At 64.2% G+C, this 23,954-nt stretch overlaps 1 protein-coding gene across 1 annotated transcript in view; it reads right to left on the reverse strand.

The window, feature by feature from the left end:
• LOC117643956 (mucin-5AC-like) overlaps positions 1-19,829 on the reverse strand; it is a 32,396-nt gene extending 12,567 nt beyond the window's left edge. The window contains exon 1 of the mRNA XM_034383143.1: positions 19,131-19,829. Coding sequence (XP_034239034.1) covers positions 19,131-19,440 — 310 coding nt within the window. The 5' untranslated portion in view covers positions 19,441-19,829. The remainder of the gene's footprint in view (positions 1-19,130) is intronic.
• Between the last annotated feature and the right edge of the window lie 4,125 nt (positions 19,830-23,954).

Raw genomic sequence — 23,954 nt, forward strand, 5'->3', positions numbered from 1 at the left:
CGCAATCCGCTGAGCGGCGCGGCGCGGCGCGGCGATGCGAGGCCAGTGGATACAGATCGGCCGGACGAACGCCGACCCGAGTGAAAGAAGCAGGCGTCAAAAGGCCATCCCACGCCGATAGAACGCGTTTTGAGCTCCAGAGTCGCTAATTAGCACTCGAACTGAACGTGTGACCCAAGGTGTGACCCCACCAATGGATTGCTCTTCGAGCAAGGAATCCATTGGTGGGGTCACACGTTCGGTTCGAGTTCCCCTTGGCGACTCTGGAGCTCAAAACGCGTGTAGAGTCTTCTGGCCCACTGTGCGCCGCTCCACGTTTGCTCGTTTGCTCCCCCGGCGCTCGAGGCGCTCGAGGGAGACTCGAGACACTTTTCCGTCTTTTTCTTTCTCGCCGGCCGTCCTCCGCTGAATGGGGTGCGGCTCAGCAGGCTCCACCTTTAGGCTTAGGCTCCGCTACCTGTGAAGATCCCATTCACGGCACGAGCCAAGGAGCCGAGGGTCGCTGTCTCTCTCGCGCCCATAGGGGACGCCCCCACGAGTGCGAGAGAGACAGAGCGACTCTCGGGATCGGTCCGCAGAAGCAGGCGAAGCAAGCCGAGCCGGACTAGAGCAACCGACGACGACGCGCACCTATCAAGGGGCAGGCGGCAAGGCGGCAAGGCCGAGCTGGCAGCAGTCCTGCGCCAACGGCCGCGGCGGCGCAACACGCACGCACACACGCACACACACACACCGCACGCACACACGCACACACACAAGCGGCGGGCACGCGCCCGCCGCCCACTGCGGCCCAAACGGTAGGATGGCCATTGTGTGATCGAGGTGGGCCGCCCCGCCCTGCCCCGCCTGCCGCTCTCCGGGGAGTAGCGCCCAAAGGCTGCACGCCGGCCTGCCCCTACACTGCAAAGGCGAGGGCAGGGCAGGGCAAGTCGCACATGCCGAAGAGGGCGAGGAGACCGAGCCAAAAGGTGCGGTGCCGTTTCAATCAAAGTGGTTCCTCCCACGCGCCGATTCGGCAGTCGTCGCTCTGCCTCCCTCGCACCTACACCTACTGCGCGTCAAGTGTATATACTACAGTGTACAACCGCTGCACACACGTTTTTCCGAGTGTGGAACACATATAGCAGCTGCGCGGCGACGGCGCGGCAGCGGCGGCATAGCGCGCCTAAAGCCTTAATCACACTAGCGGGTCTCCGAGCGGTTGGCGGGCGCGGGTGCGGTTGCGGGTATTGGCTCGACCAATAGGAGCGCAGCGCCCGGCGGGTGCGGGTGCGGGCCTGGGAATAGCCGACGTCTATTTTTTTACCCGCTAACCGCACCGCAGCCAACGAGAGCAGCTGGATTGTCATGTGACCAGCTCTGGCCTGTCGTCTGCTCTCCAGAAGGCGCGAACGGTGATCGGTGTTGCGCAACACAGTTGTTTGTAGTTGTGAATTTATGATATAGACTTTGAACACTGAACTTGAACAATAATGGGACCGAAGGACAAAGAACTTTTCTCGATAGAGAAAGAATTTCTCTTCGTAGAATTAGTGGAAATGCGCCCATGCTGTGGGAGTCCACAGCTGAGTGCTATAAGAGGACTGATATGAAGCGGTAGGTTTGGGAAGAAGTAGAACAAATCATGGGGCCGCAATTCACAAGTGAGTAAAAGAATACGAATTTAAACCTTTGTCATTCATTCCAAACCCTTTTGTTGACATTTTTACCGCCAAGCGCGACAGTTGTGGAGGTTATGTTTCCCGGCGGTGGAGAGGAGCGGGGCCTTCAACCGCGCCGCCCAGTGTGATTGGAGCACCCGCCAACCGCACCCCCACCCGCGCCCGCCAACCGCTCGGAGACCCGCTAGTGTGATCACAGCTTAACCAGGCAGAAGCCCCCACCCCGCCCCACCCCGCCCCGCCCCGCCGCGCCCCCTTCATGAGGTTCAATTCCAGCAACACGCACACACGCGCGCGCACGCGCATCAAGACACCACAAAAGCGTATAAAACGAGGTGTCGCGCGGAGGGCGAAGGGGCGAACGCTGCAAGGGCACGCTGGGGGACAAAGCGGCGAGGCGGCCCGGGCGGGCAGGGCAAGACGACGGTTACGTAAAGCCGGCAGTAGGTCGGGTAATAATGCGAGCGGGTCCTCCTGCCGGCTTGCTTCGCCTCCTTCAAGACCCCCGTCCCGTCCCCGTCTTCGCCGGCCGTTCGCATCTGCGCCGGGCGGGCCGCGGGCCGAGCCGAGCCGAGCGCCGCGTCGCGGCCGAGCGCAGCCGGGCCAGCCGCCACGGCCTCGCCGCGCACGAGCCGGCGATGACCCGACCCGGCGACCCGGCGGAGGACCGGTGCGCGCGGGGCGGGGCGGGGCGGGGCGGGGCGGGGCAGGGCGGGGCGGGGCGGGGCGGGGCGGGGCGGGCAGGGCGGGGCGGGGCGGGGCGGGGCGGGGCGGGGCGGGGCGGGGCGGGGCGGGGCGGGGCGGCTACAATGACGACGCGATGAGGCCGAGCACGGCCTGCTTTCGCTGCGAGAAAGAAACCGCGGCGTGGAAAAGGAGGGCCAGGGGGAAGAAAAGGGGAGGCATCAAAAACCTATAACGACGCATCGATAACCGCCCCGCGTCAAACAAAAAATAAAAATTACATAAAAAGGAATTAACATCCCTGCGATCAATTGGCCATCACGACAGGCAATCAGTAATTCCATTCCGTTTCGTTCCGCGAGCCCAAACACTGGCGGCCGTTTTAACGGCGTTATAAAGACGTCCATCGCATCATCATCCGCTTCGCGCGGCATTCTTTAAAAAAAAAAAAAAAACAGCGAAGCCCCGAGGAGCGCTGTTGGTGACACCTTCTGGTTTTCCAAGACGTCGCCGACTTCGCCGAACTACGCCAGCGCTGCCGCCGAAAGGACCGAAGGAGGAGCACGTGCACGGAGGCAAGAGGTGGAGGATCGTGGCACAAATCAATTTACGAGAAAACCCGAACAAACGCCGCGACGACGACTCGAGTGGCGGCGGAGGGTCGCGAGGCCAGGGCTCGGGGCACGGGGCACGAGGGCGTCGGGCAGGCGGACGAGGGTCTCCGCCACCTGCCGGCCGGCCGCCCCCACCACCTTGGCGTCCTCCAGGAGTAAAAAGGGTTCTGGCCCGGCCGGCCGGCCCAAAGCCCGGAACGGGTTGTTAACGTTCATTTAAAGAATGAGCCGCGCGATAAACGTCGCTCAAAAAAAGGAACCCGTTGAAAACACACGGTGCAACCGGGCCCGGTGCAAGCAGACCGCCGCGTTCAAGTCCTAAAGGCGCTGGCTCTGCGTTTTCGCGGTGTACAAATGACGCCGCATTATCGAATCAGGCCGGGCGGTCCGGGGCGGTCCGGGGCGGTCCGGGGCGGTCCGGGGCGGGCCAGCAGAGCAGCCTGCTCGCCCGAGGAAGGAAGCCAACTCGAATATTTCCCCCTCGAGAACTTTGACTTAATATTCACAAGATTCCGGAGGGGTTGGGGGTGGGGGAGGCAGGCAGTCGAGCTAGGCGGCCTCGCGGACGACGCGGCCCGGCCGCATTAAACTCTGAGCTTGATCCCACTTTAACGGTGGTGTTTCATTAACGCTTTCATTAGCTCACCGGCGCCGCGTCCACCGGGCCAGCGGCACGCCGACTCACCTGCAGGCAGACAAAGGGCAGGGCGTGAGGACAGCAGTCAGGTCAGTCAACACTAGCAGTGAGCGCAGCGTCGACGCGCCGCGCGACATCATTCACATTTCCACCTCTGGTTCCCGTTCCGCCCCGCCGGGCCTGCGTCTGGCACGGGTCCAGCCCCGCTATCGGCAACAACGTCATTCTCTTTCGGCCTAGGCGCCACTTTTCTCGCCCGAAGCCCGCGCCGCACGTCCGAGCAGTAGACTCATTCCGAGAGTCGAGGCCGATCGGCGCGCACTAGGCTGCCCGGCACACCGTAACAAGCCGCTATGCTGATTCCCGACAGCAGCGCTCTCCGTCTCTCTCGCACTCGCGGCGCCTCTCGCTGGCCGCAGCGGGTGCGAGGGAGACTGCTAGGCACGCGGTTTCCCCGAGCGGCCCCCGGATTGGCGCGGCCTGGCGCGGCCTGGCGCGGCCCACGGTGTGGCGCGGCCAAATTCGCCGGTCGGGGCAACGGGACCGGGGCGGACGCGGCGGCCAGGACGCCGCCAGGACGCCGCCAGGACGACGGCACACTTCCTGGCCTTGTCCTTCCCCATTCGTGCGGTGCCGCGGTGCGCGTAGAGAGCCGCCTTTCTAGGCCGCCGACCCGACCGCCCGGCCGCCCGGCCAGGCTTGGCGGAGTCTTGGCAGAGTCCTGGCGGAGCGGAGCGCGCGCCCTGCCCGGCCCTGCCCGGCCGCGCTGCCCCCCGCCAAGCAATCAATTGGCAAGTACCGGAGCTGCTCCTCTCCGTCGCTAAAAAGCAGCCGCCGCGCTCACAGCTGCCCACCGCCAGCAGCGACGCGTTCCGAGAGTCGTCGCTCTGTCTCTCTCGCACCCACACGGGACGCAGCATGAGTGCGAGAGAGACAGCTGCAGACTCTCGGAATCAGACTGCAGGTGAAAGGAGAGGACCGCCGGCACGCCAGCGGCCCCTGGACGCACACTGCCAAAACTCGGCCCCTCTTACGTCCTTTTACACTGCCGCGACGCGGAGATAAAGTGAAGAAAAAGAAATAAAGAAGGGAAAGAAGCGGAGGCCGCCACGGGGTTGAAGATTGGCATCAACGCGAGGCGGCGCGTAGCGCGTTCCAGCGAATCCGTCGAGGCGGCTTGGCTTGGCTTGGCTCCTCATGGCCCGACCCGGCGTGGCGTGCCGCAAACCGGGACACAGTCTTGCATGTTTTATCCGACAAAGTACACAAATATAGGTCGGCGCTGCGGGCAGGGCAGGGCAGGGCAGGCCACGGGAGGGCAGAGCAGGGCAAGCAGGGCCGCTCGCATCAAAAGCAGACGCCTATCATGAATCGCAAGCGGCTCGCTCCACCAATATTTGACGTGTCCGCGCCGTGCGGCGGTGCGGCGGTGCGGAGTACGGCACGGCAATACAGCGGCCACCTCGGCCCGCCGCCGCCTCGGATTGCGAGAGCAAACTCGGCAGCTGCAGACAGATTCCGCAGAGTCGCTCTGTCTCTGTCGCACTCGCGGGCCGTCGCGTAGCGGTGCGAGAGAGACAGAGCGGCGGGATGATCCTTCGGCACCGCCGCGGCTCAAATTGAAACTCGTCTATCCCTCCTCTCTCCAACGGGCTACGCCGGGCTACGCGCCCCAGCCATTCGTCAATACATAATTCATACGCCCCGCTCACTCAGTGACAGTTTCATCCGACCGATGGCCGCCGCGCCGCCGTTGTAGCACAAATTCTGCACTGTATAATTCCGAGGCGGGCAGGTTTGGTCTTCGACTCGGCAGCCGACAAGATTGGAACACGGATCGGCTCGCGTCGGACAACAAGGAAACGGGCCGGGGGTGTTTTACTCGGGAGAGGCACCTCCGTACAAACACGGAGCATCAATATAATTTGGTACGGCATGTGTTTTGACAGTTTGCCCGCAGCTTGCCACCTGCTCCTCCTCCCGGCCCAACCCCCCCCCCCCCCTCCACCCCCGCCCCGCCTCCCCGCCCCACCCGGCCGGCTACCGTGCTGTGCTCCCCGCCCACCTGCCGAGCGCCGAGCGGGACGCCGGGACGCCGACCAGCAGTAAAGACACTTTTATTTGCGTGTCCGAGGGTCCGGAGGGCCAAGGGCCCGTCCGTGTGCTGCGACGCCGCGACCCCTTTCCAGGAAAACGGGCTGTTTGCCCAGACAGCGCACGAATCACCTTTTTCGGCGCGAGCGGCCCTATTCACGGCGCGGGCTTTTCGCTTTACGCTCCGCGCTCCGCCCGGCCGACAAAACGATCCCAAAGTCCGGCGAGCGGGCGCGTAATCGCGCGGAAAGTAACACTTGTTCAGGTGGACGCGAGACTGCCTGACCGGAATGCATCCAATCCGTGCCCTTCGGCCCTTCGGCCCTTCGGTGCCCTTCCTCTCGCTTTGCGGCCCGTCCTTGCGACCTAGTTCCGGGCCCTTGCAGGGCCTTGTAACACCCCCCCCCCTCTCGGGCAGGCGCCACAGCGTGATGGAAGACGCCTGGAAGGCGCCACTGGAGCCAGCAAGCCCTGCCCTGCCCTGCCCCGCCCTGCCCTGCCCTGCCCTGCCCTGCCCTGCCCCGCCCTGCCCTGCCCCGCCCTGCCCTGCCCTGCCCCGCCCTGCCCTGCCCCGCCCTGCCCCGCCCTGCCCCGCCCTGCCCTGCCCTGCCCCGCCCTGCCCTGCCCCGCCCTGCCCCGCCCTGCCCTGCCCTGCCCTGCCCTGCCCTGCCCTGCCCCGCCCTGCCCTGCCCCGCCCTGCCCTGCCCCGCCCTGCCCTGCCCTGCCCTGCCCTGCCCCAGCCGGCTTGTCCATTTCAGCGAACGCGTGCCGCGCAACACACACTCACACACACTCGCAGAGGCCGGCAGGACACGCAGGAGTCGCGCATTGCAAACCAAGGAACGGGATCAAAACAGGTGTGCAAAGAGGAGGAGGGGGAAGAAGAAGCGGAAGGAGATACCGTCAGAAAATGAGAAGGAAAGAAGAAAAGAAGAGACAAAGAAGAAGTAAAGAAATGACGAAGGCCAAGAAGAAGAGGAAGATAGAAGGAAAGCGAAAAGGAGGAGGTGAGATTTGGAGGAACGGAACGCGTCCCTTCATTTCAGGTCACTAATTTTTACTGCGCCGGTGCGTAAGCGGCAGGTGAGGGCTTAAAGGGTGGGGTGGGGTGCGGCGGCTCCCAGGCAAACACACAATCTAAATACCAGATGCAATCCAGGCAGTGTGTCCCCGCTGGCCGTGCTGGCCATGGCGGCGCTGGCGCCTCGGCGGCGTGTTGGACACTGTAGGACACGCACTCGTTGCTCTGCCTCGCTTTGCTTCAAGCCGCGCGCGTCTCTCTCTTTCTCTCTCTCTCTTTCTCGGCCACCCAGCGCAGCTCACTGGAGCCGCGCAGCCCGGTAGCACTTCATCGGGCCGCTAAGGTGGAACTGTAGTGGACACGGACAGCCGAGCCGAGCCGAGTCGAGCTGGAGGTCCGTGGTGGGAGCCGAGCCGAGCCGAGCTGAGGGGCCCAGCCCGTCGGCCTGACGGCCCCGCGGCCCGACCCAGCCGGCCGCTAGGGCAATGGCACGCTCGAAGGCCGAGGCGGGGAAGCGGAAGGCGCGGCGGGGCGGGGCGGGGGGGGGGGGGGGGGGGGGGGTCAGCGGCGTGCCGCGAGGGGCCCCGTCGCGGCGGGGATAGAGTCAGCCTAGCCTTTGCCATCATCAACCAAAATCCAGCGAGGCGAGGCGAGCGGTGCCGGTGGTCGCGGCCCGCGAGCTGCCCGGCCCGGGCCAAACGCCCAAACCGCGAGTCTATTCTGCGCACAGGCCGAGCGCCCCGCGCCCCGCCCGGGCTGTTGCCCGAGGGCAATCAACCCGATCCGGCACGCCACCTCGCAGCGCTTCGTCTCTCTCGCACCCCCGCGGGCCGCGAGGCGCCCCACGAGTGGGAGAGAGACGGACAGAGGCGATCAGCCTGCCGGGCGGGCTCCGTGACACAGGCCGCAGTGGCGTAGGCAGGGCCGACTTCCGGGAGGACGTCACGCACGCACACACACTGCCCCAAAGGGCGGAACGGTGGAGCCCACCCCTCGTCCCACCACTGGCCAGAAGGCCGGTGGAGGCGGACAAAACTCTAGACGCGTTTTGAGCTCCAGAGTCGCTACAGGACTCGAACTGAACGTGTGACCCCGCCAATGGATTCCTCGTTCGGAGAGCAATCCATTGGTGGGGTCACACGTTCGGTTCGAGCCCCACTCAGCGACTCTGGAGCTCAAAACGCGTCTAGAGTTTTGTCCGCCTCCACCGGTCTTCTGGCCCACTGTGTGGTCCCGCCACTGCCCCGCCAAGGCAGGCGAAGGGCAACGGGCAGCGAAGGGAGAAGGAAGGGGCGGGAAGGGAGAAATGAGAGGGACATTGCAAAGCCCACAGCAATTGCATCACCCTCACAATCGTCACCAAACGAGCTCCACTTGGGAAAAATAAAAACGGAGCGAGGAGAACCCGTTAGGGGGAGGGGGAGGGGGAGGGTGTGTCCTTGGGCAGCCCGGCAGCGCGCAGCAGAGGTGCACGGAGCGAGCCCAGCGGAGGGAAGAATGCAGAACGCGCAGGGCGGCCGCCAGACTCATTCCGAGCTCTGTCTCTCTCGCACTCGCGGGGCGCTCCGTGTGGGTGCGAGAGAGACAGAGCGACTCTCGGAATCAGTGTGCAGGGCGGCCGAGAAACCGCACACGGCAGCGGCGGCGGCGGCTCCTGCCGGCAAAACTCACTGGCCATTGCGAAATGAGAAACTGGGCGGCGAGGTGAGCGGGCTGGTGTGGCCGGCCGGGCCGGGCCGTGCCGTGCCGTGCCGCCAACACCGAGATCAGCTTCAAGTAGGTGTGGCGACAGCCGCGACAGCCGCGACAGCCGCGACAGCGCGGTCCGGGCGGCCGGCGGTAAGCCCGGCAGGTGTGCCACGGTGTGCCCGGCTGTGCCCGGCAGTGCCCGGCTATGCCCGGATCGGATGCAGGCAGCCTAATGAAGAAACTCGATCTCGGCCGCGCACGCGCGCGCCGTTTCGTCGTCGCCGTGTCTCTCTCGCGCCCCGCGAGCGCCACGGCGCGCGAGAGAGACACAGCGACGATGTGCGCGGAATCACTCCAGCAGCCTCCGAGAGTCGTTTTCGTCGCGCCGCCTCCCTCGCACTCATGGGGCGCCCCGTGTGGGTGCGAGAGAGACAGAGCGACGAAAGCGACCCTCGCGACCCGGATCTCGCAAGGCGGCAAAGTCATTAGAAGGGCGGCGGATGGCGCGGATTTGGCCGGCCAGGGAAATGACAGATTGAGAGGGGGGGGGAGGCCTCCCCTGCGATGCTCTGCCCTGATTGCGTTACGTCGAAAATCCGGCCCTGCAGAATTAACTTCCGTCCCGGCTCGCCTTGGGCGGCCAGGCGTCGCCCGGCGTCGCCGTCGAGGCTGTCAGGCAGGTGGAGGTGGGGCTGGAGCGGCGAGGTGGCGCGCGGCGCGCAGCCAGCGGTCCGGCCCGCCGCCCTGCCACCACACTACCAACGGCCGCAGACATTGCCGCGGAAAACGCGCCGAGGAAATGGAAACAGACGCGGAAAAGCGGCAACGAGTCGTTTATGCATGGAGAATTTCGCCAAGTGTCGAGCAAGGCTCTTGGGACGTCGAGTGAGGTTAGGCCGCGCGAGCTGTAGACTCGACGCCGCGGTTCGGCACAGCCGGCGCCGCCTAACTGTACTCGCGGCAACCAGGTGCGGTACGGCAAAAACTGGGAGGGGGGGAGGGGGCACGACGATGCCGGGCTCCGCGAACCTGTGCGGCCGCTGGCGTCCCGGACCCTCAAACCGTGAACTCCCCTCGTGGGCAGGCCGGACTTGAAATTGCACAGCAAAAACTCAACTGCTTCTGACAGTTTTCGCGACGACTCTGATCCACCTCCAGCGGGTGGTTGTCGCACTTGGCGCCGCGAAAAATCAAGTTGTGGCGGCGACTCGAAACGAGGCGAGTGCTTCTCCTCGCTCTTCCCTTCGCGGCCCAGCAGCTGGGCTAGCCGGCTTGCTGACTGGCCAGTGAACCAACTTTGGCGGTGGTGCGAGCGGTCGGCAGCCTGGAGCCACGACCACGCCGCCGTCCTCGTCCTCCTCGTCGTCCTCCTCGTCGTCCCCCGGACCGCGGCGACACTCCGGCCGCCGCCCCGCCCGTCTAGCCTCTCATTGTCAAGCCGCCACACCAAATGCAGCGAGCTCTTTAGTCGACTATTTTTCCTTTTAGGCCCCTCCCCCCTCCTGAATTCCATAATGTTTATGGCCGCTGTGTGGGGCCCAACCGCGTGAGGAGAGGATTCTCCCCCTCTCGAACGTCACCGCGGCCCTCGGCGACACCGCGGCCCCGCGGCCACGGCCCCGCTGTTTCTCAACGGCTTGAGAATCGGTTTTTAAGTTGGCAAATGGAGCCGGGTGGCGGCCCGCCCGCCTATTTATGTGTCTGTCCTGGTAAGTGAGCGCGAGCGTGTGTGTGTGTGTGTGTGTGAGTGCATCGCCGGGCGTTCGTGTGTCCACGCGCGCGTGTTTAGATGTGCGTTTTCGCCTGCATGTGTCCGTGTGTGTGTGTGTGTGTCCGCGCGGCCCCAGATACATTATTCAACGTGACAAGACCAACCTGACGTGTGTGCATGACAACGCCTCTGCCGTGTGTGTGCGCGCTTATGAGAGCATGTGTGTGAGTGTGTGTGTGTGTGATGAAGTGTGTGTGTGCGTGTGTGTGTGTGTCGCCGATTCTTATTCATTCGGTGAATAAGGGATGTCCGGTGCGCAAAACAGGCGTCCCCGGAGGCGGGGCCACCACCCCTCTCCCTCTCTCTCTCCCAACGGATTAGTGCTGCAAATGCGTTGCGAGGGCAGACGGACAGACGGACGGACAGACAGACAGACGGGTGCGAATGTACTCTATCATTAGCCTGTTGTCTCCGCGACTACGTGTTCGTTGCGACACGCCGCCGGCTGCTATTTTTCGCCGGCGCCACCCGCCCCGCCCCGCCCCGCCCCGCCGCGGCCACCGCAGAGGCACAGAGGCGCGGCCTCGGCGCGATGGTCCGACGCCCCCTCGCTGCAGCGCCGCGACGATGGGCCCACACTGATAGTACCGGAACAGCAGTGCTCTGTCTCTCTCGCACTCGGGCTCCGCAGGGGGGTGGCGCGAGAGAGACAGAGCGACGAGGCACTGCCGGTCGAGGCCGCTTGACCCGAGTGGATCATTGACGACTGGAGCGTAAATCTTGTAAGAGCGCGCCGCAGTGGGGCCTGGTGCCTACACCGTTGGTGCCGCGCTTGTGCCGCGCCACCCACAGGTGGGTCGTAATGGAGAGGAAAGGAAGGGGGCCGGGCCGGGCCGCGAACTGTCGGCAGATGGGCCGTCGACTCACAGTGTGCTCACGGCCCCAAAGGCCGACAGGGTCGACTACTCGAGTAATTAGGAGCTTGGCTCGTTCCAAGCCGTGCTCCGAGGCCCTAAATACGCGACACGAGCGACGGGTGCAACCCGGCGCGATGCACGCCGTTATCACTGTGGTGTCTACTGGCTATCCACCAAGCCGGCCCGCCAGGGAAGACTCATGTTTGTTCCGTTCGCACACCGTGTGGGCCAACGGCGACCTCTCCCCCCTCCCCTACACTGATCGCGCGGCCCGCCGTTAGAGGCTCATTAGTCGCTGGGATTCAATTTGTCGACAGAGGTCCATCCGTGGGAGGCTCGAGTGAGCAGCACGGCGGCGGCCCAGCGGGCTGCTGTCTCTCTCTCTGTATCTCGCTCTCGCTCTCTCGCTCTCTCTCTCTCTCTCTCTCTCTCTCTCTCTCTCTCTCTCTCTCTCTCTCTCTCTCTCTCTCTCTCTCTCTCTCTCTCTCTCTCTCTCTCTCTCTCTCTCTCTCTCTCTCTCTCTCTCTCTCTCTCTCTCTGTCTCCCTCGCACTCACGGGGCGTCCCGCAGGTGTGTGAGAGAGACAGAGCGCCGTTCGCAACCCGACTTCAGGCTCACCAGCCACGAAGCGAGAGGCCGGAGCTACTTTTTCAGCGAGGAAGTTCGAAAATGGAGAGATTCATTTTCGAGAGTCGTTTTCGTCGCGCTTTCTCTGTCGCAACCTATACGGGACGCCTCATGAGTGCAACAGAGAGACAGAGCGACGAGAACGCCTCTCGGAGTCAGCCTGCAGGGAGTACGCTGCGGCTGACAGGCGCGCCGCGCCATACGCCCACCCTTCCGCGAAAAACAATCACCGATCATCGGGAAATGAAGCGAGCGCGGCGACTTTCGCCGATACCTTTCGCTGGCAGGGCCGCCTCTCCACAGTGGGCCAGAAGACCGGTGGAGGCGGACAAAACTCTAGACGCGTGCAGAGCTCCAGGTCGCTAAGCAGGCCTCGAACCGAACGTGTGACCCCACCGATGGATTCCTCGTTCGGAGAGCAATGCATTGGTGGGGTCACACGTTCGATTCGAGTCCCATTTAGCGACTCTGGAGCTCAAAACGCGTCTTTGGCCGCCTCCACCGGCTTCTGGCCCACTGTGCTCTCTGGCTCGGCCTGGTTCGGCCCGGCCACGCACTCGCCGTGGAGGCGTCTGCTGCTTACGCAACGGGCACCAACAGGATCTACTGGACGCAGTCGACGTCGGCGGCGCGGCGCGGACTCTGACTCTCCAGCGCCGCCACGTGGAGGCTGGTCGGCCGCCGGTCAGGGGCTTCTGCTGGTCCTCCAGGAGGCCAAGAACGGCGCGAACAAGCAGCGAGGCGAGTTCAACAGCCGAAGCGAAGCCCGAATCCGCGGGACACACTGCCTACATCGATCTCCGATACGGTTTGACTTATTACCCCACCAGAAAGCTCGCCCATCCAACGACCCAGAAAGAAAGCAAAGCCGACGCGGAAGAGAGCGGCACACTGCCAAATGTCAAAGAGCAACGGCTGGCGGCCGAAACCGACACGACCGCCAAAACGCCTGTATGCAAATCACGCGTTCGGATATTTTATACCTCTTCATTTTTTGGGCCGCGAAAACGAAGATAGGCCGCCCACTTAGCACGACAAATGAAGCGGTACTCGGGTCGTTAGGGCCGAGTGAATGCCTGGGCGCCTCGGCCGTAGGCTGCTCCACGGACTCCCCCCCCCCTCTTTTTTCCATCCGGGCCCCGCGACCCGCTTCCATCGTCGTTCCGATTTCTCTTCGGCTCGACCGGCGCGCCGCGGCTCGAGCAGCGCGGCACCACCGCGTCAACACACAGCCATTCAAATTAGACAAAAGGGGAAAAAGTGGCCCCTCTTCCTCACACTACCAAAAAAATTGTCTAAAATGGGTGAAAGTTCGAGTGTGAAAATTACATAGCACGAGTAAGTGGTCGGGGACTTCAAAGTCAGCCAGCTTACACGCGGCAAAAGCAGTACCTGGGATTCCAGGCCACCACTCGAGAAATCCTGTGTACCCTGGAGCCTTAGAAGTCTCCAGAAATCCGAAATCTTTCCCCACAGAGGCAAAAAAGCGCAGATTTATGGCGTAAAATTGGCTGAAATCTAGCGCCCAAACATGGAACGTGGTTGCCCCCTCGGCGCATAGGGAGGGCGCCCACCTAGAATCCAGCCCCGACCTTCCCCGCCACTGTAACGAGCTTTCCGGGAATATCGGCGCGCCGCCTGTGCTGCAGCAGTGGCAAGCCAGCCAGCCCACCGGTCTTCCACCAATTGCACGACCAATTTTCAGCGGGTGGATCCCCCTGAAGGAAGTCCGGCTGGCTACGCCGCTACCCGCCCCTCCCCCTCCCTCTCCCTCTCACCGGTCCAGGAGGACGCCGCGCAGCTCGGGGGACAGGGAGGGGGCGAGGGAGACGCCCCCGGCAAAGTGGGCAAAGCACCAACTAATCCGCCCCGCGCTTCGCTTTGCTTCGCTTTGCTTCGCTTCGCTTTGCTTCCATCTGCCATTCGAGCCCATTCGGGTCAAGTGCTCTATCAAACCGCCCGGCCCGGCACGCCGCGCGGCGCCACGCTCGCTTCCCAGAAGCAGCCGACGCGTTCAGCGCAAACACCCATCCAGCCCAAACTGGCACACTGTACACCGGCCTTAATCTGCGCCCGGCCAATCGCGCAGGGCCGCACTATCACTGCCAAATACTCGGCAGGGCCCCCTAATTTGGACACGTCGGCCTTCGGGGCCTTCGGGGCCTTCGGGGCCTTCGGCCAGCGAGACCGAGAGTGGTCACCGACGAAAACGACATGGCAGCCGCTGGCCACATGCTTGAAGAAAAAGGACTCACTTTCGAGTACGGATCATGCGAGAGGAGGCCAACTCAACCTCAAAGTGAGGCACTTGTGATTGAAACCGAGTGGAGTGGTTATTGAAGCTTGTCGTAGGATATCAGCGGGCCAGAAGACCGGCGGAGGCGGCCAAAATTCGATACGCGATTTCAGCTCCAGAGTCGCTAAACAGGACACGAACCGAACGTGTGACCCCACCAATGGATTGCTCTCCCAACGAGGAATCTAATGGTGGGGTCACACGTTCGGTTCGAGTCCCATTTAGCAACACTGGAGCTGAAAACGCGTCTAAAGTTGTGTGTCCACCTCCACCGGTCTTCTGGCCCACTGTGCCACGCGCGCGCACGCATACGCACCTGAGCCCCTCCGAAAGCGAGGCGTCCACATGCCGGTAGGGCGACGCCCAGGACGGCCCCAGGACTGCTCACCGCGTACTCGCCACGCGCACTGACGCCCCGACGGCCCGACCGGCCCGACGGACGGGGACCCGGGACCGCCAATTTCCTCCCACGTTAGATAAGGGCCCGTGCACCAATCGCGTAACGCACGCGGAAAAAACGCGACACCGCTTGTACAGCGAAGCAGGACGCTCGTTGCAGGACGGGCCCTTGGCGATGAGTCACTGCAAAGCCACGCGCTGGGTTCACTACACGGCAAAAACCGTTCCTAGTTTTCCCGGCAACTCCCTGGAAATCACCCGGCTTTGCTACCAGGGAAAAGCAGGAACTCTTTTTTTGCAGTGGATCGTCCAAGCGAGTGGTAGCGCTTCTTTCTTGCAAGTCAACTCTCGACCGTGCCATACGCTCTGAAAACCTCGAAATCGACCAGCCAGCAGCGAGGACGAAGCGAGATAAATAGTAGCGAGGCTCCCAAACGGAACCCCTCTCGTCCAAGGTCGGCCGGCGCCTGTCCCCGCCGGCCCTCGCCCAGCAGCAGACTGATTCCGAGGGCCGTTTTCGTCGCTCTGTCTCTCTCGCACTCTTACGGGACGACACATGGGTGCGATGGAGACAGAGCGACCAAAACGCCTCTCGGAAACAGTGTGCGTACTCGCACACGGCGCTGGACGCCGCCAAGCAGGGCGTTGCGGCGGCACGCAATCCGAGCAGTGTGTGTACCGAGCAGCCGCGCACCGCGCAGCGGGTGACAGATCGGGGAGTTCAATCGGCACGCCAGTAGTCTCATTGAGCTGTCGTACGTGCGGCCGCGCGACGTCCGAGCGAGAGCCGCTACACCCGTTTCGGGAGAAGCGGCGGCGCCGACACAAACCCAACGCGACGCGGCGCGGCGCGGCGGGGACCGAACGCCTCTCGAGGGGATTGGCGTCGCCGCGAACACGCTGTCATGCCGAGGCATCGCCACGGGGCACCGCCAGCGCCAGCCGCGCCAGCGGGTACCACCGTGTGTACGACACGGCGCCTGGCAGTATCGAGTGGCCGGCAGCCACCGGGGGGGGGGAGGGGGGAAGAGTGGGGCAGGAACAGCAGGGCAGGAACAGCAGCGCAGGAACAGCAGCGCAGGAACAGCAGGGCGCGCGGGAAGAGCAGACAGCACGGGCCGGAGCGGAAGGTAGGGAGGGAGGGAAGCCGGCCCGGGCAGGAAACAGAGGGCGCGAAGGGTCGCGTCGTCGTGAGGGTCGCGCCACGCCGCCGCGCACCCTCTCACCGCTTGAAGCAGGCGTCGCTGCTGCCGCGGGCCGCGAAACCGCTACACAACACGACTGATGAGTCCAATTCTCGCGACCGCCGCCTCCCATTAGCTGATCGCCGCAGTGACTCCTCTCGCGTTCGCCGTCGTGCACTTCATCGGCAGGGCACGGGGCCAAGACATAAAGATCATGCACGTATTTACGGCCGATGGTACTCTACGTTACAGTGTGCCGGCGCGTCAAATGGGACCGTCAAAAAAAATTTGCCCGGACAAAACTCAAACTCGAGTGGCGCCAAAGCGGCTGGTATTAATCATTGGGAATTACAACGCCGCTCTCCCCGTTCCCTCACACGCACACACAAACACACACGCGGCGCAAACTCAGCATGACTGGCACCCCTGAAGGGCCTCTCCGCCGGACACCACGACGCCACGTCGCGTGAGGGAGAGAGAGAGAGAGAGAGAGAGAGAGAGAGAGAGAGAGAGAGAGCGAGAGAGAGAGAGAGAGAGAGAGAGAGCGAGAGAGAGAGAGAGCGTGTGCGTTCCGCACGAGCAACACGGCCAGGCGAGAAGGGCAAGCAAGGAGACGAAAAGGAAGGAGGACGGATGGCTACTGAGTGAGAATGGGGGAGTGAACGAAGCCTTGCATCACACACACACACACACACGCACACACACACACACACACGCACACACATTCACGGACAGAGAGGGGCGCCGATGCTAATACGAGAGACATGCGGGCTGGCCGGGCCGGCCGCAGTGAATACACAAAAGCGAGTAAGGTCCTCAAGCTCTCCCTTCCTCCGTCGTGCCTGCGCGTTCCCCACAACAACATCAACCAAATATTTTTCAGAATGTTCCAAACGTGGTACTGTACTCGCATTATATACAGACGCGGCGCGCGGCGATGCGGTTAAAATGCGAACACCTCTGGAGCAAATCACGGCGCGCCGACGCGCCTTTTTCGCTTTGTTGTTTTCATCCCATTTGGTGGTGTTGCGGCGAATGATTATTCTATCGGAACGGGGCGCGATTTCCTCGTCCAAACGCGCCCGCACACATTTAGACAGAACACACACACACACAGGTACAAACAAACACAGGCAGTGCCGGCGTGTCGGTGAGAACAGATTCCGTCCAAGGATATAACACGTACGCGACGGAAGCCGGTCAAACCAAGCCGTGCAAAGTGACACACGTGTATTCAGGGTCCGAAAACAGGCCAATGGCAAGTCAGCAGACCGATTCCGAGGGTCGTCTTCGTCGCTCTGTCTCTCTCGCACCCATAAGAACGCCCCGCGGCAGCACTCACTGCAGTAGAACGTCCACCGTAAGTAGAGAGAAGACTAAACGCGAGACGTTCATTTTTGCGACGGGCCTCCACTGTCCATCTCGCTGCTGTGCAATTTCAGCCGGGCCCGCCCAGTTTCCGTCTCCCTGTCACCACCGCCTCCTTGCCGACGCCACCGCGTCCGACTCTCGTAGCCAAACCAATTTTTCAAATTGCAGGACCCATTTTCCGCGGGGGGGACGTTGTGGCCGTACCGCCAAGCCCACGCCTCGCTTGTCTCCAAATGGACAATTATTTGCTTCACGGCCCCAGAGGGTCCCTCCCATGGACTCGCCGTTCGCCACCGGGGTTGCTTCTGTCTCTCTCGCACTCATGGGGTGTCCCGTACGGGTGCGAGAGAGACAGAGCGAATCGGTCTGCGGGCGATCCCCACGCACACTGTGCCGCCGACGGCGCCAGTCCTTCTTCGAGTGCGGGGCGCGGGGGCCGCGGGGGCCGCCCCTCCTCGGGGCGTAACGACACCAGAACAACAAACTGACGTCACGCAAACATGTTTTCGGGAAGCACGCGGCCGGGCTGGGCGTCGCTGCGCCACGCTGCGCCTCGGTGGTCTAGCATGCCCCCAAACGACTGCCGTACTGCAGACCAGAGTCGTTTTCGTCGCTCTGGCTGCCTCGCACTCATGGTGCGAGGATGGTGACAGAGCGGCGAAAACGACTCTCGGAATCAGTCTGCTGCCGTGCCGCTGGCCGCTCTCCATATCAGAACGTCCCTCGACGGCCCTGCTTTGCGGAGGCCGCGGAAGCCGCCGGCCCGCCATGACCAGGAGCCGTCGCGTCGCGCGTCGCGCTTCGCCCGCGGCACGCATTACAGATGCATTAGCACCGGCTTCACGTTTCAAACGGCGGCAGACGACTCGCTACTGGGGCACCGATTCGCCCTCGATTCCGAGAGCCGTTTTCGCCGCCGTCCCTCTCGCACCTACACGGGACGCCCCACGAGTGCGAGAGAGACAGAGCGACGACTCTCGGAATGAGTCTGCTGCGACCGCTTTGTGACGCCGAGCGCCGAGCGGCGCCAGACAGAGTCTACAGTGTCCACACGGCGTCCACGCGGGCGGGGCGCTTTTCCGGGCCAGGGATTGGGCGGCCTGGACGGGGACTGTGGATCCCCACGCCAAAACAAAGAGCTCGGCCTCATTGGGCTCCACGGCGATGCAGCCTTGGAGCGCCTCTGGCAGCCTGCCATGCTGCTCGCTGGCGGGGCGCGGCGGGGCGGGGCGGCATCTGCTTTGGCACACGCGGTCGTGCATTAGTTCTACTATAGGTATTCCTCCTTTTGGCAGTCTGGTAAGTACACTGGCGGAGCGCTTCCACTGTGTGCGAAGCGACGCGCCGCCGGTTCGACCAGCCCGTCAAGGCGGCGGCGGCCAATCACAGCTGCTAATCATCGCCCGGGCCGCGTGGCGGCGTGGCCTGGCAGGCCGTGCGTGGCCCGCCAGCACCGCCACTGGCGACGTGGCCGCCGCGCCGCACTGCGGGCTGCTACACTGTCACACTTCGGTCAATGCGAGTAATGAATGGCTGGCCGCGGCTTTGGGCCGCATCGAGCGGCGGCCAGGCAGGCAGGCAGGCAGGCAGGCAGGCAGGCGCGATGCGGCAAAGCATTGCACCGCGGCCTTGACGACCTTGGCCTTCCCCGACCCGAGTCCGTTCGCCGCGTTCGGCGTCGGCCCAACCCCTGCGCGACGGGCACGTCACGGCGAGTCGCACGCTGACGGTGACGTCATCGCGATGCGTGAGGGGAGGGGCGACATTTAGGGGCGACGACAAGGAGGCTGGAGCGTCGCTTCGTCCAGCGACGTGTCAATGGTGGTCAATGACGCAGTGCTTGCGGTGGGTCGTCGTGGCGGCAGTGCCGCGGCGCGGCGGCGTCCGTCCGGACCGAGGCGAGGCGTGGCGGGGCGTGGCGGGGCGTGGCGGGGCGTGGCCGGGATTCGTCCCGACTATTTGGGGCCCGGCGGGGCGGCGGCGCGGCGGCGCGGCGTCGGAGCGCGCTCGGCCCGAGAGGCCCAAGGAGAGACGCGGCGGGGCGGGGCGGGGCGGGCACAGCGCGGCCACGGCGGCGCCGGTGAAAATAGCTGGCATCCGTTGATCTCCGTGGCGTAGCACGGCGTAGCGGCCGCGGCGCGCGCGGTGCCGGTGCCACACTGAGGGGCCTGAGCAGGGGGCAGGCCGGCAGGGCCAGCAGGGCCCCGTTCGTCGGCCAGCCTTACCGCGGATAAGCTGCGCGAGGAGGATCTCGCGGAGCTGGTGCTGCGACGGCGAGGACTGCGACAGCGGCACGTTGACGCTCAGGTTGAGCGTGGCGGGCGAGGGCGGCGCGTCCACGGCCCGGCCGAAGGGGCCTAGGCTTCCAAGGGCCCCGAAGGGGCTGGCGGGGGGCAGGGAGGCGAGGGCGTGCACCCCGTGCAGGCCTTGCAGGCCTTGCAGGCCGTGGAGGCCGGACAGCCCCGAGCCAGTGGACAGGTCGAGGCCCTGCTTGCCCTGCTTCTCCATGGAGTCACGCGCGATGCACGGACGCATTGCTGCCTCTCATGACGACGACGTCGACGACGCACTCACACTGCACTGACGCACTCACACACTGGCACTGGAGCACTGTATCCTTGTATCCGTGTATCCTCGTGGTGGCGAAAGCACGCCTAAGCACGCGAAAGCGCGACGGTTCGGGGGGCGCGTGCGGACAGACAGGCGGACGGACAGACGCCCGGACCCGGAAGCAGCTGGGCTGGACTGCCACACTGCTAGACACTTGACTGTGCGGCTTCGCGGCTAGCGCGGCACGGCCCCACCGAGTCCTCCGAGGACGGCGACGGCTCGGCGCATCAAGACGGCTTGTCGAGGCGACGCGACCGCCTTGCGCGAGCGATCCAACTCAACTGGTGAACGTGAACTGGTTGTTGTGTGTCGTGTCTGTGAGGCCGGGCCTGCCGGGCCTGCCGGGCCTGTGTACTGGCCGGGCCGGCTCCAACCGCCGTGGCTCGGCTCGGCTCGGTCCGGCGCGACTCGGCTCGGCTGGCGGCTAGTCGGCGCGGCTCGGCACGTCGCGGCACTGCCGGCTGCCACCGAGGCGCGGGGCGCGGTGCGCGGGGCGGCGAGGGAAGGAGCGGCTGGCAGCGGAGCGCGGTCGCGGTGCCGTGGGCACGCCGCCCCGCCCCGCCCCGCCCCGCCTCCCTGACACGACGGCCGCGGTGCGCGGCGCGGCGCGGCGGGGCAGGCCGGGCAGGCGGGCCGCTACGGAAGCTTCCCGAACAAACTTCTTGCGCGGCGACGCGGCGTAAACACGACATGTCGCAGGACATCCTACTTCCGTGGCGGCTCGCCTCGGCCTTGCCTGCCCTGCCTGCCTTCCAGCCGGTTATCTGCTGCCCGCAGTCCCAGGGGCGGTCAAGAGGGTCGTCCTGAGCTGACCCGCCCCGGGCTGCCCCCGACAGTCCCTTGGACTTGTCAATGATTGGCTTGCGCACGAGAGGCGCCGCGCGCGAGGTCCTCGCCGACGCGAGGTTTGTGCTGCAGTCACAAAACACCGTCAGCTCGCGCCCCCCACTCCGGGCCCTCACGCTGATCCTATCGCCGTCACCGTCACACACGCATGGATCATCCCTGAGCCGCCGCGGCCCGCTCCGGAATCCCTCAACACACTCACTGGATGAAACTCCCCTGAGCCCTGAGCCCGCGAGGCCGCGAGCCGCACTGCGTACATAGTACACAGCACTTCACTTTCCGGTGCACCAGTCGACGGTTTCCGAAGCATCAGTTCGTCGCCCTGTCTCTCTCGCACCCCTTCGACGGGGTGCGAGACGGTCAACGACAGAGACAGCGACGAGATCGGTCCACTGGCTCCACGGCAGCGAGTGCGTGCGAGAGAGACAGAGCGAAGAGTGATCGCGGAATGAGCCCGCTGGTGGCGTGGCGGTTTCGCCAGGACGACGTCGACGCCGGCCTCGAGAGCATCGGCCTGCCTCGCCCGCGGCCCTGCGGCCTGGACAAAGGGCTGCCGGTCCTTCCCACGGCCTCGGCCGCCTCGGCGGCGACGCGGCGACGCGGTGCTGGACCCGACCGGCCGGCCGGCCCGCCCCGCCTCGCAGTGGAGTGGCATAGAGCATGCACCGCCGGACTCGCGTCAATGGCACACGGCCCCTCTCCCTTGGCGGCCGCTTGACGGCTGCTTGGCGGGGACGCGCGCCAGCGACCCCACCAGAAACAAAGAAACAACACACCGGCAAGTTGCCGCATGCGTAACGATGTCTCTCTGTCGGGATAAGGCCCCCAAATATTTGTAAACGGAGCGGCTGGCGCGCGCCCCGCACGCATTCCCCCGCGTACGTCAGGAAAAGGGTTCCCCGCGAGCTCTCTCACCGATGCACTTTTTCGGTCTCGTCATTCTGGCTTCGGCCCCGGTTCGGCCCAGTTCGGGCCGCCGTCCGTCGGGCCTTCGGGGCCTTCGGTTCGTCGCGGCGGCAAGGCGAGGGGGAGGGGGAGGGGCAGGGCGTCCGTTCCGGCCGTCCCGGCCGTCCCGTCCCGGCGTCCGCCGCGGCGCCGAGCGGCTTGCTTTACGAGGTCGCTTTCACCATTACGCCTCGCAGTGCCCTGGCAGTGCCCTGGCAGTGCCGCCTCGCCGCTTTACGTACGGACCCCGGGCCGGAATCGCCGCCAGTGTGTCTCACGTGTGAAGGTCAAGCAAGCACGCCGTCGTCGCCCCTCTGCTCCGAGCTCTGCTCCGGGCACTCCGGGCCGCGACGCCGAGGCCTGGATCGCGCTTGCATTTCTGATGCCCCGGCGGCGGCGAGCGCGGTGAGGCGGCCACGACAGAGCCTGGTTGATAATTCATGGCACGGACCGGCACGGCCCAATCCCACACCGGCAAAGGCAAGTCAGTGGCATGTCGGACGGACGCCACGTGACCTTGGGTCACCCGCCTCTCTCTCTCTCAAGACCTTACAGACTATTTTAGGCCACACGGACAAAAAAGTAGCTGGTCACAGCAAAGTATTTTGGCCATACATGAGCTAAGCTTGCAGACAAAATATTCTGTGATTTATGAACTAATTTTCGGTGGAACAAACTAAACCCCTGTCGCCCCCCCCCCCTCTCTGAATGCAGAATGGCTGGAGCACGCGCTGCCCTGCTGACAGCAACGCAGCAGCCCAGCTGACAGATCGGCGACTGAATGAGGAAAAGGGACCTGTCGCGATACTCCTCCGCGGTTCGGCGGAATTCCCTCCCCCCTTTTCCACGCTGTTATCTTCTTGACCGCCCACGCGCACGAACGGAGCAAATGAATGGAGCTGTTTGCAGCCGCAGTCGCATATTGGATGGGTCGTTCGAGCGAGTCGCGGACTGGCTGCTTTCAGCTGCCGAATTCCCCCCCCCTCCTCCTCCCTCGCGTCAAAGTTGCGCCAGCAGACTGATTCCGAGAGTCCTTCTCGTCGCTCTGTCTCTCTGGCACCCATAAGGGGCAGCCCGTGCGTTGCGAGAGAGACAGAGCGACGAAAAACGACTCTCGGAATCAGTCTGCAGGCGTCGTCGGACGAATAAATTAGCGCCTTCCAAGGCAAACAAACAAACAAATACCGGAGCTCCTGGGAGGTAGGCCAGCCTCGGCCGCCTCGATTGCCTTTCTCGGCCGCCAAGGCTGTCTCTCTCGCCCAGTGGGTGCGACAGAGACGGAGCGACGAAAAGATCCTCTGCGCTTTTGATGTGACTCACTGGCGTATCGGGTGAGCGGAGTGCTCAGTGCGGCGCCACGCTCCACTCCGCGAGCAGGACCAGGCCTGCATGCGATGCTATGCGTTGGCTGACTCGTCACCGGGCGGATCTACGAAGCAGTCGGATATTGCACCATCTCCAAACTTGTGACAAGAGAGGCCTCTGAGTTGGTGCACTCATTCAAATAAAAGTGCGAAACGCCCGAAACGCCCCTTCGGCCTAGGGTTCACCATCGCCCCGACACTTTCTCCAGAGGCACAGCAATGACCACGTTGTTGAGCACGGCTTGTGTTCCTCCCCGCGGCGCGGCGTGGCGCCTCTCTGTGGTCGCGCGCGGCGCGGCGGGGCGTGGCGGGGCGTGGCGGGGCGTGGCAGAGCGTCCCTTGGGCCGTACGCAAAGCAGCGCGGCGAAGTGGAGGGGGGGGGGCATGGTCGATAATACGAAGGTGAATTACTGTAAGCGTATGAGCGGCCCCCGAGCGGCACCCCGGTGTCATCCTGGAAGGGCCTGGGAGGGCCTCCCTGCGAGTCCAGTCCTGCCGTCCCGGAGGCGCCGGCGGCCAAAATTCTGCACGCGTTCCGAGCTCCACAGTTGGTATAAACAGGACTCGAACCAAACAAGTGACCCCACCAGTGGATTCCTCGTTCGGAGAGCAATCCATTGGTGGGGTCACACGTTCGGTTCGAGCCCCATTGAGCGACTCTGCACCTCAAAAACGCGTCTAGAGTTTTGGCCGCCTCCGCCGGCCCTCTGGCCCACTGTGCGCCCCCCGAGCGCCCTGCTCCCGGAATCAGTCTGCTGGACTCGGTCCCCCTTCGGCTTGGTCGTTAGCACGCCGTGAAAGGGCCGGGGTACTCGCCTGAACGCTCGGCTGGGTTGCCTACGTGCCGACCGTGCCGACCGGGGCGCAGGTGGGCTTTGCGCGTTTTTCGGCCGGCCAGTCACACTAAACAGGCTAAGCCGCCGCGCGCAGGCCGCGTTGTACCGACGGGCACGGTAGAGCGCGTGGTGCGACTATTACAACAACCTCGTGAAAAAAAAAAGTTGCGCCAAGTATTGATTGAACCTGCGGAGTCGTGGAGTTTGTCGGCAGTCCATCACGTGTTTTGCAGTGGAAGCAAACCGAGCTCAGTTAGCGGTGCGGCAACGCTTTCCGCGCGAACCGCGGGCCGGCCCCAAACGCACCGCGGTCAAACTTTCGGAGGTGTAAACCCATTTTTTGGAGTTTCACCGAGTTGAATACAGAGAGCCAATTATATTCGACTTTCCTTCGTTTCTGGGCATCGGGAAACAGTCTGTCGGACGTCAAAAGCACTGGAAAATAGTT

The sequence above is a fragment of the Thrips palmi genome, unplaced genomic scaffold (genome assembly GCF_012932325.1).
Source record: "Thrips palmi isolate BJ-2018 unplaced genomic scaffold, TpBJ-2018v1 HiC_scaffold_17, whole genome shotgun sequence".
In the NCBI taxonomy this organism is placed as follows: domain Eukaryota; kingdom Metazoa; phylum Arthropoda; class Insecta; order Thysanoptera; family Thripidae; genus Thrips; species Thrips palmi.